The sequence below is a fragment of the Physeter macrocephalus genome, chromosome 4, assembly GCF_002837175.3.
Source record: "Physeter macrocephalus isolate SW-GA chromosome 4, ASM283717v5, whole genome shotgun sequence".
NCBI classification, from domain to species: domain Eukaryota; kingdom Metazoa; phylum Chordata; class Mammalia; order Artiodactyla; family Physeteridae; genus Physeter; species Physeter macrocephalus.
Window position 1 is genome coordinate 142,907,193 of NC_041217.1, and position 14,473 is coordinate 142,921,665.

General features: G+C 42.7%; 1 protein-coding gene across 5 annotated transcripts in view; it reads left to right on the forward strand.

The window, feature by feature from the left end:
- The window catches only part of ELAVL4 (ELAV like RNA binding protein 4), an 86,544-nt gene that overhangs the window by 52,974 nt on the left and 19,097 nt on the right, over window positions 1-14,473 (forward strand). For all 5 annotated transcript variants that reach the window (XM_007105392.2, XM_007105393.2, XM_028488112.1 and 2 more), the window contains one exon: window positions 8,414-8,517. In XM_007105392.2, the coding sequence (XP_007105454.2) occupies window positions 8,414-8,517 (104 nt within the window). The remainder of the gene's footprint in view (window positions 1-8,413; window positions 8,518-14,473) is intronic.

A 14,473-nucleotide genomic window follows, 5' to 3' on the forward strand; every position in this document is an offset into this window, starting at 1 on the left:
AATACATTTAGTTCGACAAGTTTATATTGAATGCCCACTATGGACCAAGTGCTTTGCTTGTTATCATCTTGATGCCGCATGATGAGCTCTCAACTGGGAAATTTCATCTGCTTAGGAAGCCAGAATGTAGCCTCTGGAAATAACCAAGTACTGATTCAATGTAATTTTAAATACTTTGGGAATTCAGAATAAGAAGGCTGGGTCCTGTTTTTTTTTAATAGTGTTTGTTGTTGGCAGACAGCAGAGGCACTCAAAATTTCAGATGTCTAAATGATTCCTGAATCTGTGCCAGAGGTATGGGGAGATCTCATGTATACATCTGAGCACTCAACTTAGAATCAATATTGACAGTTCAGGTTGACATCAGCAGCACTGGCCTCCTGGAAGTGATAGCTATAAACTGAATAGCAGTCTTCTCTCCTCAAGGGATAGATGCTTAAGCTGTCCGCTCCTCCTGGAATGCCCTTCTCTGTCTATGGCCTGGCTATCTCCTATCAATCTTTTCAAATTAGTCTCAGCTCAGTTACATCCTCCAGAAAACCCTCTCTCCTTCTCACTGTCACAACACTTAGCCACACTCTACTATAGTTGTTGATTCCTATTGGTTGGTTCCTATTTTCTTACTAGACCATGAACTGCTTGCTTCTTCCTTGGTCCTCAGTTGCCAAATCTGTAGAAGAGACTGAAAGATGATTGATAGTTAAGTCCTTTCCAAGACTGTCATTCTATGACCTACCAGATCCAGTTTGACAGACACAACAAATGTGGAAGATGGGAATGGGATACTTTGGGGTATATATTGAAATTAAATGGAAAGAATGAAGACTTGGAGATAGTACTAGAAAACCCAGGCTCTCTCAAAGTCTCAGGCACACTGTGCTGTGTCAGGGCAGGTGTTTAACACACAAATCAGCAACTATTCAAGAAACCAGGGCACAGCAGAAAGTGAACAGGCTCTGAAGTCAGATGGGTCTGGCTACTATTCTCTAGCCAAATAACCCTGGGTATGCTATTTCTCCTTTTGAAGCCTCAGTTTCCCCTTCTGTAAAACAGGGATGGAAATGCCTGCTTCAGAGGTTGTAAAGATTTAAATAATAATATATGTAAAGTGCTTAGCCCACAGTAGGTGCTTAATAAATATTCTCTATTATTTTTATTTTCTCAGTTAGAAATCAGGATAAACTGTGAGCATGGGGGTCTCAAATAAATATAATTTAGAACGTTTGTATCTTAGCATTAGAAGGCATCTTATGAATTGATCTTGTTAACTGCTGCAACATCTCCTGATAAAATGTAGATCTGGCCTCTGTTTGCATAGTTCTAGTCAGGGGGCCCTTACCATCTCACAAGGCAGCCTGTATCCTTATAAAATCATTAGTAGAAAGTTCTTCCTCTTATCAAGGCAAAAATCTACTCCCTCACTTTCTTCTATTGCCTGATTCTCATTCTCTCCCTTGGGACACCACATAGCAAGCCTACCCCTGACTTCCCATGCAGCCTTTCAAGTATTGGAAGGGGCTTTGAGCACCCCTAGAATCTTCTCTCCTTCAAGGTTAAAGCCCACAGGTCTTTCAGATGTGTCTCATGGGATCTGGTTCCATACCTCTTGCCACCATCCTCTGGGAACATAGCAGAGAACAAAAAATACTTGGTTTCCGCCATCAGTGAATTGATATTCTGATTGGGGGGGGTGAGGGAGTGAGACAAGTTACCTGAAGGCAGGAACAATTTCTTGGTCATTGGAGGCACGCTCATAGTATCTAGAATATAGTAGGTGTCAGTTATTTGTGAAATTAGTATGCCTATTGCATGCTATGTATTCCAATGTGAAAGAAAAGCATCAGAAACATTCTCTACCTTTGAGGAGGTTGGGCCTCATTCAGAAGATAGCATCCTCAGACACAACGGTGTAAGGCAGTATCTACTGGGACATGGGAGATGAAAGAAAAGAAACCAGCATCTATTGAGCCTCTGTTATATACCAGACACTTTACATGCATTATCACTTTCAATACTCCTAATAACACCATGAAAAAAGTAATATTAAGTCCATTTTGCAGATGAGATTACTCTAGCAAAGAGGGGCAAAGTAAGAATGCAAAATCTGCGGATGAAAAGAAATAGCATATATTAAGAAATCCTGAGAGCTTTCCTGTCAGAGCTTCCCTTCCCTGTGACTATGAGTTAGATGTGTAGTTTTCTCAGAAATCAGGGTGTGGAGTGGTTCAGTTAACTTAGCCACGGTCACAGAGCAATAAGCTGAAGATGCATTTCTTACAAGTCCCCAGTGATGCCAGTGATGCTGGTACGGGGATCACACTTAGAGTAGCAAGACTTTAAACCATACTTAATTTGAGGGAATTGTGTGAACTACCAAAAGAAAATAAATCCTCTGATTAGTTGGCTCTACTAACACTGAGTTTGCAGGCGAAAATCCAAGACTCAGACTGTCCAGCAAGTGTAAACACCCACAGAGGTGGGCTGGGAAGGAACAGAGCCATGGATGCTCTAGAATCTCAAAGCATCCCAGTCACTGTGAAGAAGGGGAAGAGTTCCCAACACAAGGGGTGTGCATCCCCTTGAGTTCTTGCCTGATACCAGACACTGCTGTGCCCTTGCAGAGAGACCAAACCCTGTGGAGAAAAGGCATGAACTGGGAAGTCACACAGACCTGAGTTCATTCAAATCCTAGCCTGGAGGCCTACTTCCTGGTTGACTCGGGGGCAGGTTATTTAACATTTCTTAGCCTCACTTTCCTTATCTTTACAATGGGCCTAATGGTACCCATTTCCGCACAGGATTAAATTAGGTAATATTAGTAAGCCACTTAGCAGAGTGCCTGGCACAAAGTAGGCACTGAATGAATTGTAGCTTCTGTTCATCCACATGTTAATATAGTTAATCCTCACGGTGATCCTTTGATTGTGAAGATAAGGGATTATCCCTGTTTTTCCAGATAAGGGAACAGGCAGGCTGGTGAAGCTTAAATGAATTAACCAAGGATATACAGCAAGTACAGTTTGGGGCCACACATACATGTGTACATGCAGTAACAGCCTCAGAGCTCTCTGACCCTCTTTAGGGTGTGTTGAAGTAGATTTCAAGGCAGTGGACAACAGAGAATGTCATCTCAGGACTGGCAGGGAGGGAGTCCTAGGATTTGAAGTTGGCTGAGGTTAACCCAGCATGTGGATTACTGCCCTGCAGGTGATCTTGAGGTGACTGGGGATTTTATCATGTGCTTTGAGAACAGAATTTCAGCCTGAGCTAGGGGTTCTAACATCCACAAAAATTCCTTACTCAACTCAGAAGGTTTCATCAACAGCAGGTACCCATCTGGCTGCCCCCTTGGGGGCTTTGCAGATGAGGGGAGTAGCTGTTCGGTTTCTGGAGAATGATGGATTTTGAAGAAAGAAAGAGCAGTGTGTGCAGGTTGGCAGTGCAGAAATGCTGAGGCTCCTTCTGGTCAGCCCTGTGAGGGGACAGCTTCTCTGCTGCTGCCATCAGCCATAAGGATGTCATATTTAGGGTCCTGCTGTCATAACCCCCAGGACCCCAAAGGCAAGGGAAAACAACTTCTATCCAGAATGACTGGGAAATGAGGGGTTATAATCAGCTATGATGGTGACATTTCCTAGCATTTGAATACAATAGAAGTGCTTAACACAAACTATTGAAGGTAATTTACTTTTTGCTCAGGTGGTTCCAAACAACTTCAGAGATATTTCAGGGCCTCAGCATAGTTGTCAACAACACTTTAGTTCCAGTGGAGTAACTGTGGTTATGGCAAAGGGGACTAGATTTGGAGTCAAAAGATCTATACCGAGGGGTGAGCAAACTATGGCCCAAAGGCCAAATTGAGCCCATTGCCTCTTTTTTTCTGAATAAAGTTTTATTGGCACTCAGCCACGCTCATTAGTTTACATATTGTACATGGCTGCCTTCACGCTACAATGGCAGTGTCATCATGACAGACTGGAGGACCCACCAATCCTAAACTATTTACTATCTCACCCTAAACATAAAACAGTTTGTCAACCCCTGATCTAGACTCAGTTTCAGCTATTCACGGATAGTAGAGCAAATCGCTGTTCTCTCAGAGCTTCAGTTTCCACATCTATAAATGATGACTCTCTCTCCCACAGGGTTGTTGGGAGACTCAAATGCGACATAATGGGTGGAAAGGCACTTTGGAAACTCAGGATTTCTTTGGAAACGTGAGCCAGGATGGTTTTTATTTTTCACCTGATCTGTGCTGGAGGGGAACCCCCCAGGACATTTTTTGTTTGTGTTTTCCAGTCCCTGATGTCAGCTTGTTGTCCTGTTCTCCCTTTTTCACAAATACAAAATGAATTCCCCAGGTGCCCCTCTCCTCCTCTTCTCCCTCCAAACATAAACACATCCTAGTCATGTGCTTCCAGCAGTGGAGAATCAGTACAAGTGTATGTATCCATCTGTTCCCTTATCAAATATTTGTTGAGTACCTACCATGTTCAAGTACGCAGACTTTATAAACTAGTTCTTGTAGGGAGAGGTGTTTGTTTTCTAAGGGGAGAAGTTAGGTATAGAAATTATTATAACAGAAGAGAAATATTGCCACATTGTAGTACGAGGACACGTCGTGTCTTTGTGTGTGTATATGCACATGTGTGCAGTTTAAAAAATAGAAATATTCAGGTGCAGATTTAAGAAAAGCTTGTTAAAAACAAGAATCTGTTTAATCCAAAATACACTGAAGCGCCTTAAAAATGTAGCCATTATGTATAACAGTTTTCCCTTGGAAACTACATTCTAATTTTAAGTTTCTATCCCAAACTGCCAAGAATGCCTTTCTTGCCCATTCATGGTCACTGGGCCTCTTACCCAAGCCTGCTGGTCAGGACTGCTAAGGACTGGTCACAGGTAAGGGTTGTAGATCACCTGGGCATCAAGGAGCAGGCACTCACTATAGTTTCTAAATATTGGAGGTAGTCTTCATTTTATAATATTTTATCTTGTCTTTAATGATTTTGTTTTTTCTTTATTGATGATTCAGTAAACATAACTTCAATGATTTAATTTGTATGCTTGGCTTGCTATCAAAATAAGCTCATAAACTGGGGGCAAAATAAAGTTTGTTTTAATTTTCTGTTCTGAAATTACTGTTGCCATACCTGCATGGTCAAATCTTGCTGCTGCTGATAAAGGGAGGCAATGAAGCTATTTGAGAAGAAGAAAGAAAAAAAAACCTTATCTATTTCTGGGATGCAGATAGACACACTTGGTTCTAGGCTCCAGACTGGGTCCCCTGGGCCTTCCCAGCATGGTGGCTCTCTTGGTCCTTGTAGAAATAGTGTTGGTATTCCTTGTGAATATGTTTCATTTGTATTTTTCTATGTTCTGTGTACAATTTAAATACAGAAATGCAAATCCAAAACCCATCACCAGTATATGGCCACCAAAATTAAAACATAAAATTCTTCCTCATTTTACTCTCCCTCACTACTAAAACAGTTTCTGAAAGAAATGAGGCTTGGGTTTTTATATTTTCTACCTAGGGATTTAATCCTCTCAAGAGTGTTTTAAAAGAATATGCTTAGCTCCACTGAGTATTTTTTATGAGACTTAGCTGTATTCCTTCTATGATGGCAAAGAAGCACGTAAAGAAGCCTGTTCATGAACTAGGCTAACCACAGGTAGTTTTATTGTGCTGCCAGTTTATCTCATATCTTTCAATTCACAGGGAAGCCTTTCTACCTCTCTCCTCCTCCTGTTCAATGCAGTGTCCTGTTTTAGAGTTTGCAGTTCATTATTTTATATCAAGGAAAACCTCTGATCTTTTATCCCTTTCCTTTCTGAAACGGTGTTCATCTAGTTTTTAGTTTTCCCCAAAGCACCCTCAGTCTTGACATTAAATGTAGTCTCTCTCTAAACCTAGAGCAGGTGAGCATAACACGGTTGTGCTAATTGCAGTCAGGTACTAAGGTTATGGTGGGTTTGGGACTACACAGGCAGGTGGGTAGATATGGCGTATCTTGCTGGGCAGGAGTCTTTCCTTCACTTGACCTTCAGAACCTTCCTAGAATCTGAGTGTGTTTTCCTTCCTCCTGAAGCAAAGTTCTAAAATAAAGATAAAATATAGAATATAAAAATCATAGCCACTATATATATTTAAGATTTCCATAACTATATGAATAATTGGAAAGAAAGATAGTATATCAGGGAACATGCACCACTGGTAGGCATGATAAATTCTTCCACATGTATTCCATCGGTACAATGAGTCATTGTTAAGTGGTTAAGTGCAGTTAAGTGGTGAGTGTTTTGTCTGTATTTTTCATGTTTCATTTTAATTTTATACAAATTAAATTTAGTTGGATAGATTGACTCTGACCTGTTTCCTAGAACTCATACATAAGGTTTGTCATTGAGATTATTACTTTAAAAGTGCCCTCTAAAGCCCCTCAATTTGGTGCATGACTGTTTAAAAGAAATAACTGTAAGACTATTTTACAGCAATTTTTAAGGCTTCTCTTATATACAAGGTAAATAGGACTGATAAATTTGCATGATGAAAATAGATTTAATTAGGTGAATTTAGCTAGGCTTGATGAGGTGAAGCTGAATTTAGGATGAATGATATTTTTAAACCAATGAATTAGTCTCATGTATTTTTGGATTTGCAAAAAATTTTCTGAGAACATGTAGCAGGGTCTTGTATTCACACACACCTCTTTCTCTAACTGTTACTCTCCTGTGTGTGTGCGCGTGTGTGCGTGCGTGTGCACACATGCACTCGCCACTCATACACACACACCTCTCACACACCACACATAACACAGTGAAATAGAAAGAGAAGGGCCCCGGTAGCTACAGCGTGCTCAACATTTTCTCCCCCTTCTTCAGTTACTAATTCTGGCTGGTGAAGGGCATATCTGGTGAAGTTTGCCCCGTCTTTCCTGTTCTAACCCTGTTATTCCAAAACAGAAGGAATATCCTAATGTATTGTCATTTGGGGTTTTCCATCTTGGGGACAAAAACGCAATTGAGTTTCCTCATGATTCTCTTTACTTCCACCCTATAAAGGATAATAAAGTCACCCATTTTCTGATCCGGAACCCAACTTGTTTTCCCAGGTTCCCTCCTACGACCAACACAAACACAGACATTTACCAGCAAAACAGAAGCTGTTGGAAAGATTTTTTGGCTGCTGAAGTGGGCTCCTGTCACCAGGACATGGCAGACTTTTTGCTGTATTGTCTCCCAGCCCTGGTCTGAGTGTACTCCAAAGAGAGCTTTATGTAATCAGTCTTTCCTGACATGTGACGTCCTGTCATTTTCCTCCCCTTCGGCTCTGCTGCCGCCCACAAATCAATAACATTGCCTGGGAAGTTCAAGCTGGTTTTGCAGCCACCCTAAGCTCTGTATTTCTTAAAGAGTATGTCAGAAAATGTAAAGTTTCCTAATGATATTTTTGGCTGATGACACATGGCAGAGCTGATGGACTATTTATAATCAGTGGCACGATCGCAAGCACATTATTTTTATTTCACTTAGGGGGGGAGCCCTGTCACTTGCTACCTCTCTTTTCAGACAAGTTGATGCCATCTTCACCTAAAGTAGTTAAATCCTCTTTGCAGAGTGTATTTGCACTCTCTCCTTTGTGTTAGGAGCTCCCCAGTTCTTTCCAGTAGAAGACCCCCCCGCTTTTTATTGTTCTTAGGCTGGGAGAATGATGAGGGCAATGAATGATTTGTTGCAACTGCTTTAAATTCTGGCCATGCCTTCACTATAAATGTCTCCAGTCTTTGCTGCTCAGATCTTGCTACAGTCCTCTGAGTGTAGGCATGGCTGGCATGACTGAGGCAGCAGACACAGCTACTGCATCCAGCACTTGTCCCAATTTTACAGGACTGAGCATAGCAGAGCTGTCTTTTGTTGAGCAGCTACTATGTTCTAGGTAGGCATTCCAAGCTCAATATCTCGTTAACCCTCTCAAACCTGTCTGTGGCAAGTGCTGTTATCTGCAGAGAAGAAACGTCGGGGGGAAAACAGGAGATTAAGTGAATTCTCTTCAGAGTCACACAGCTGATAGGAAAAGCCCCAGGACTCCAGTTCAGATCTCTTCTAACAAACCACACCTGCTCTTTTTCCACTACCCTGCCCTGCCTCTTCCCAATTAAGTGGACACTTGTGTGTATATGGTGTGGACGTGCAGGGGCACTGACCCATTCCCAGCTGGGGCAGCTCCTGTGAGTTTAAAGCCTGACCAGAGTGAGAGATGGAAGAACTAGAAACTTCTCAACCTGGGAGTAAACCCTGGTATAAAAGGAACCATGTACTAAAGGACTCTGACGTACTGCAATGGGAAGTATTATCTCTATAAAGATAATGAGCTCTCTCTCTCTCTCTTTTTTAAAAAATGTTTCCGCAGGACAGAGTTTAGGGTATGGATTCGTTAACTATATTGATCCAAAGGATGCAGAGAAAGCCATCAACACTTTAAATGGACTCAGACTCCAGACCAAAACCATAAAGGTAAGAGGTTATGTGTTAGCTCCTTATTTGGGAGGCACTGGTTAAATTTCATTCCTTTGATCTAATAAATTCAGGCTATGAGGGAGCTGGCAGTGGCGTTCTTTATTTATTATTCAAAGGACACTTACCATCCACTGTACTAAGTGAGGGACACAGATCATTACAGAAGAAAGAGGTGAGGGTTGAGTAGAGGGAGGGGACCACAAGTTGTGGGACCTCCAATCCAGAGAGCAGGTAAGATGCCAGAGATGACTACTTCCATCAAGAATGCCTGTGAGCGCAAGCCTGCAAAGATGGTCAGAGCAGAGCCAAGGGAAGAAGCTGTTCCAGGCAGAGGGAACAACACATGCAAAGCTGTGAAAATGTATATAAACATTGTGACTGGGGAACAACATATAGAACACACTATGGCCTAAGGTTGAGCAGGGAGATGATGAAAAGATGAGGATAGGTGGTGGGCAGGGGCCTCACGTGCAAGGCCAAGCATCTTGGTTTTACCTAAAGGTGAAGAGGACCCTCCTAAACAAGACTTGGAAAGGAAAAATCAGTTTAAAAGAAATGCACTGGTGTAATAGGGACAGGTACTATAACATCTGGGGAGGAATGAAAAAGTAAACATTCTAGCAATCCAAAAATAATCAGACTGGTAGATAATATCTCAGGAGTGGTTGTTTCAAGTCAAAAAAGAAAAACAGTCCCCCAGAGCCTGCTCCTCCAAATGGACATTTCTGTGGCTGGATAGTCACTCTCTCTGTTCAGACTTCACCTTGTGAGGATCCTTGAGGAGGTGGTGCTGTTTGCTTTCGGCCCCTGCCCCCTGACAGCCAGCGGTGGTCTCCTGGATGGAGCCTGCCTCTTCCTCAGCCTCCCTCTCCCTTCTTCCCCCACCTCCAGGCAGCATCCTGTCTGGGGGCAGCTGCCAGCCGATTAATGAGTCCCATCCTTCATAGCCTATTAAACCATGGGGAGGTGTCTCCTGGGCGCTCTTATCCTCACAACAGCAGGTCTGACGCAAAGTAGGACAAAAGAGAAACCTCTCCCAGAATGGAAATCTATAGATGGCACCAGCTCTCAGCATTTGAAAACACAAAACCAGAACTTTTTGGTTCAACAGAGCTACTTTTCCAACATCCAGTCTGACAGGAGGCTACTGGTGTAAGAAAATCTTAGCTGGGAGGTAATCAAAACAAAAACAAAACAAAACAGAAACCTTCTCTTTTGGGAATATATTATGTGGTTATCTTTCTTTCTCTTTCTCTCTCTCTCTCTTTTATTTCTTTCTTCTTTCTTCCTTTCTTTCTTTCTTTCTCTCTCTCTTTCTTTCTTCCTCCACTCCCTCCCTCCTCCTTTCTTTCCTTCCTTCCTTCCTTGCTTCCTTCTTTCCTTTCTTTTAAGCCACTCTGCTTTTGCAGTTTAGTTTAGCTTATTTTCTAAAGATGATCACTTTCCTGATCTCGTACAGTCTGGGCTTCACAAAGACCCCAGAATGGGCTTGACACAGGTTGCCTCAGTCTCAGCTTAGAATCAGTCCCTGTGAGTTCTCTGAAGGAGAAGTGATCGAGAGTTGTTTAATTATGGGGTAGTCCTCTGAGAGACAGGAGCATTAATTTCTTTCAAAGGAAAAACATACCTATTTTCAATGCTTTGAGATGGGATGCTCTTGTCCCCTGATTCTTTGATGAGGCCACACCAGGTTGAGAGGTGTATTTGTGGGTTTGATTGATTTTTCTGTGTTATCCAGTTCAGCATTAGAATGTCAGACATTTGCTCTTCCCTTAATGCTCTTCCCTAATCTTAAACTGAGAAAGATGCTTTTCTTTCCTCTACAGTTTTCTTAAAACCCAAACCTCCCCAAGAGCTTAGCGTCAAATTCTTAGCCATCCATTCTGCTTTTTTAAAATAAAGTATTCCATGAAGCCATTGGAGATTCCCAAAAGGCTGAGTGGACCTGGCTTTTCTGATCTCAGAATGCAACCCCCCTGGCCCATGATGCCATCAGAAGAAGTGCTTTGTCTCGGTGGATCTTAGAAACAAGGAACCTTGATTATTTTCTTTCTGTGAAGAACCAGTCAGCCTCCTTCCCATCTCTATATCCCTTTCCCCACTCCCTCACCCACCCTGTCCTCACCCTGCATCAAAATGCTGCCAACACATTTGCACCCAGCAGCAACGTGGGCTTCGGAGGCACTGTAGGATTCAAAATGCATGCCACGGCTGAATCAATAATTTCCATTCTCTACGATGAATGAAAATTTAATGTGCAAACCTGGGGATTTCAGCCCTTTCATTAAAGCATTTATTTGCCGTACTAAAAATTAAGTTTGAGTGATAGGTTCCTTTATTAACTTTTCTTCCCTTTCCTAAAGGGACACAGTGTTTCAGGTAAAAATCGTATTAAAGGAAAGGAAAAAAGCAAACCCTTTTTGTGTGCTGTTAATAGTCTCATCATTTATTAATTTTTTAAAATTACTCTTCTGCCTTTCAGGCCACTATTTACTTCTTCTACTTCAGTTTGCTTTGATAAGTGACGTGAGATTTATCTCTTTGCTCTTATTCCCATGAAGGAATAAGATAACTTGCCTATCTGGAAAAAACAAGTATCTTCTTTGGAAGCATGCATCATAGAGATCTCCTCAGAATCATGTAGTACATGTTTGCAAACTTCGGTCAAGTCTGTCCCTCCTTTTGCTTCCTGCAAAACACACGACTTCAAATGTAATGTACAACATAGATGCAGGCGAACCAAGAGTTAATTCCTAAGCTTTGAATGTTAATAATGATGAACAGCTAGATTCAGGGATAGTTCTAGGAAGCCCTGAGGGGGTAGTGGAGACTGTGGTGAGCTGGAGAACGCTAAAAAGGGCAGCTGTTCTTCGGCTACTACGGATTATTTAAACCCAGATCATTGTCAGATCTTCCACTTATTCAGTAGAAACCAAAAGCTAGATATTTTATGCCAAATCTCCCAATTTTTAGAGGTTAAAAACCAACTCAAAAATTTTTAGAGCATTATGTAGGCAAGCCAAACAAAACTTAAGAGATGACTTACGGAGGAGAAGCAGTTTGCAGCCTCTGAACTCAAATTTAAATACACAAACACTGTTTTGCATTTTGAAAGGGAATGATTCATTACTAGGCTGCTAGTAGAAGTTGCCCACAAATGATGGTTCCCTGTTAACAAATGTTAGTTTCCCCCTTATTAAGAGGGATGTAATGTGACTGTGTGTGAATACTGAGGGCACGTGGAGGGCAAGACCAGGCCCCTGTCCTCAAGGAGAATACAGTCTTAGCATAGACACAGCATCAAAGCAGAGAAAGAGAATGCTTCTTTAAATAAGCCCCTCTAAGTAGTGTGGATGACTGCAGATAATTTGCCTATCTGGGGAAAAAAACCAAGTATCCTCATTGGAAGCATGCATTACAGAGATCTCCTTGGAACCATCTAGTACATGTTTGCAAACACATGACTGCAGAGGAATTGTTCTTTGGATTATAACTTGTTTAGTGGGAGAAAGTGGCCAGGTTCCCACGCCTCTTGGAGATTAGGCTCAGAGATGAAGTGACTTGTCCGAAGGCACACAAGTGACCAGCAGTTGAGCTGAGTTAGCATCCAAAGGTGCCGTGAAAGATTCTTCCAGAAGAGGAGCTACTTAATATGTGAGCATGAGCTTGAAAGGAAATAATAATAATAATGATAGTAATGATACCTTATATTGAGTATTTACTCTGTGTCCAACAGTATTCTAACCCCTACGCATGCTTAATAACATTTAACCCTTGAAGCTTCCCTAGGGCTAGATGCTTTACACACATCAGCTCTGATTCTTAAAATAGTGATTCTCTCCTTTATACAATTGAGGAAACTGAGGCCCAAAGAGGTTAAGAGACTTATCCAGGATCACACAGTTAGTAAGTGAGATTTGGAGTAAGAAAAATATGTTTTAAAAATAACTCTGGCAATAGGTCGTCAGTGTTGGAATGTCTCACTGCCTGCTTGCTCAGCAGCACATGCATTCTGTGAGTGTGTGGGTGTGTATTTGGTTCTGTGCACACATGGGTTATACTCCCTGGTGAGGGAAGATATATAAAAAGCAAACAGATGAATTGCATGGCTCCTCCAGGTTCTTCAGTAAACAGACTTGTGGTTCGGGGCTTCTGCCATCAATCAGGAGACAGACTTCAGATCGTATCTTCTCAGACCCCTGCTTTCCAGGCCCTGAGCTAGGTCCTAGGACTTCGGTGACCTAGGGATGGCCGTGCCCTGGAGATTCTTCCATCCATGTGGGTCAGAGAGGCGTGGGGGATGGACCATGGGCTTACACTGACTAGCCTGCCAAAGACCCAAGCTTGGGTCTTTTCTCAGCATTTCGACCATAAACCCAGTGGAGTTTTATTTGCCCTGTTTAGGGCCTTGGAAGTGCTGTTTAGCTTCCAGCCCCCCACCCCACCCCCCATTTGTCTCCAACAGAGATCACTTTAGATGCTGAGAAGCACTGAGCAAAATGGCTGTGGATTCTGGAAGATGATTCCCAGTACTCCTGGACCCCACAGTGGATGCCCGTCCCAGTCCTGAACCTCTGCAGGGCATTTACAAGAGCAACTTCTGAATTCCAGCCTCTTTCTAAGAAGCACTCTGTTGAATGCAGTTGCAGTAGTCCAGCTCTGTGTTGCATTAATTGGGAACAAAGAAAAGTAGATGGTTCTGTAGTAGCTTCAAAAGAGGGATATGTTTACCAAAAGTTTGGATTGACATACAAGTTACACTGAGAGCCTTCAGTAAAAAGTGATCCAAAATGGAATTTGAGGATGTAGAATCCTAAACCTTTCAGTGTAGCGGGACACCTGTTTGGGTTTTAACCTGAGTTTGAGAAGCAGAATCAGAGAAGCGTTCACTGCTCTGCCTCTGGAAACTCGTCTCTCATGGGAGCCACAAACATGCGAAGGAGCGCCTCTAAGGCAGTGAGATGGGGACTGCCACGGGGCTGCAGGCGTTCCCGCTTGATTGGGGTAGAGGAGCCGGAGTAGGGAGCTGTGCACAGTTTGAGCAGGAGAGGGGTCTGGTCAAAGTAAAGCCCCAAGGAGGTTCATCTGGCACTGGTGCGTCACTTAGGTTGTTTGACGAACGAAATCAGAGGCTTGCAGGCTGCTGTGTTAAGTTTTTGTCAGCCTTAGGCTTTGGTTTGCCTCAGCTCTATTAGGAGCTTTTTGACTCATTTTAAAAGCAAAACGGGCTTATTTATAAATACTTCGGAAAATTCATGATCATGTAATGAAGGCAATGTCAGCCATTCCCAGCTCCATGCTATTAACGTTTTTATATTTTTCCTTCCTTTTCTCATTGCGTTACATTTACAAATGATGTTGTGGCTTTTCGTTTCCTAATCATTGCATTAAGCTATTACTCCAATTATAAAAATATGAATTTAAAGAAAGCATTCCCAGAGCACAGCTCTTGTACAAACCGGAGGTGTGAGTGATTTCAGGATTAGGTCGGGATGAGGGGACAAAAAAGCTGCTCCTGCCACTCTGACTGAACCCAGGAGGGTTGGCACTCAGTCAGGAGAGGAGGTGAGAGAGTAAAAGAGAAGCTTTATCGCGAGGCAACAGCCTGGTTCCAGAGGGAGCAGAGCTAGAGGAGGGGAAGGTGTGTGAGTGAAGGCTTTTCAGAAGGGGAAAAAAACCTCGCTTCTCCGGGAAGGAGAGCAGCTCCTTTATTTCAGCCTCTTGCTCTGATGTTGCTTAGCCATTTCTCCATTTTCCCGTTATTCTTCTAATAGCACTAACGGGGCCTCCAGGGGATCTTTCCACACTTGAGTTTTGCAGTTTCCAGTTTGCCCCTCCTGCTTCTTTCTCTTGCCAGGGGTCATCAGGGAGCCTTAACCCCCTCCCCCCGCCCGCCCGCAATCCACCTGCCTTGCTAAAGGCCTCCATTCCGCTGAGGCATCTTTTCTTTGCT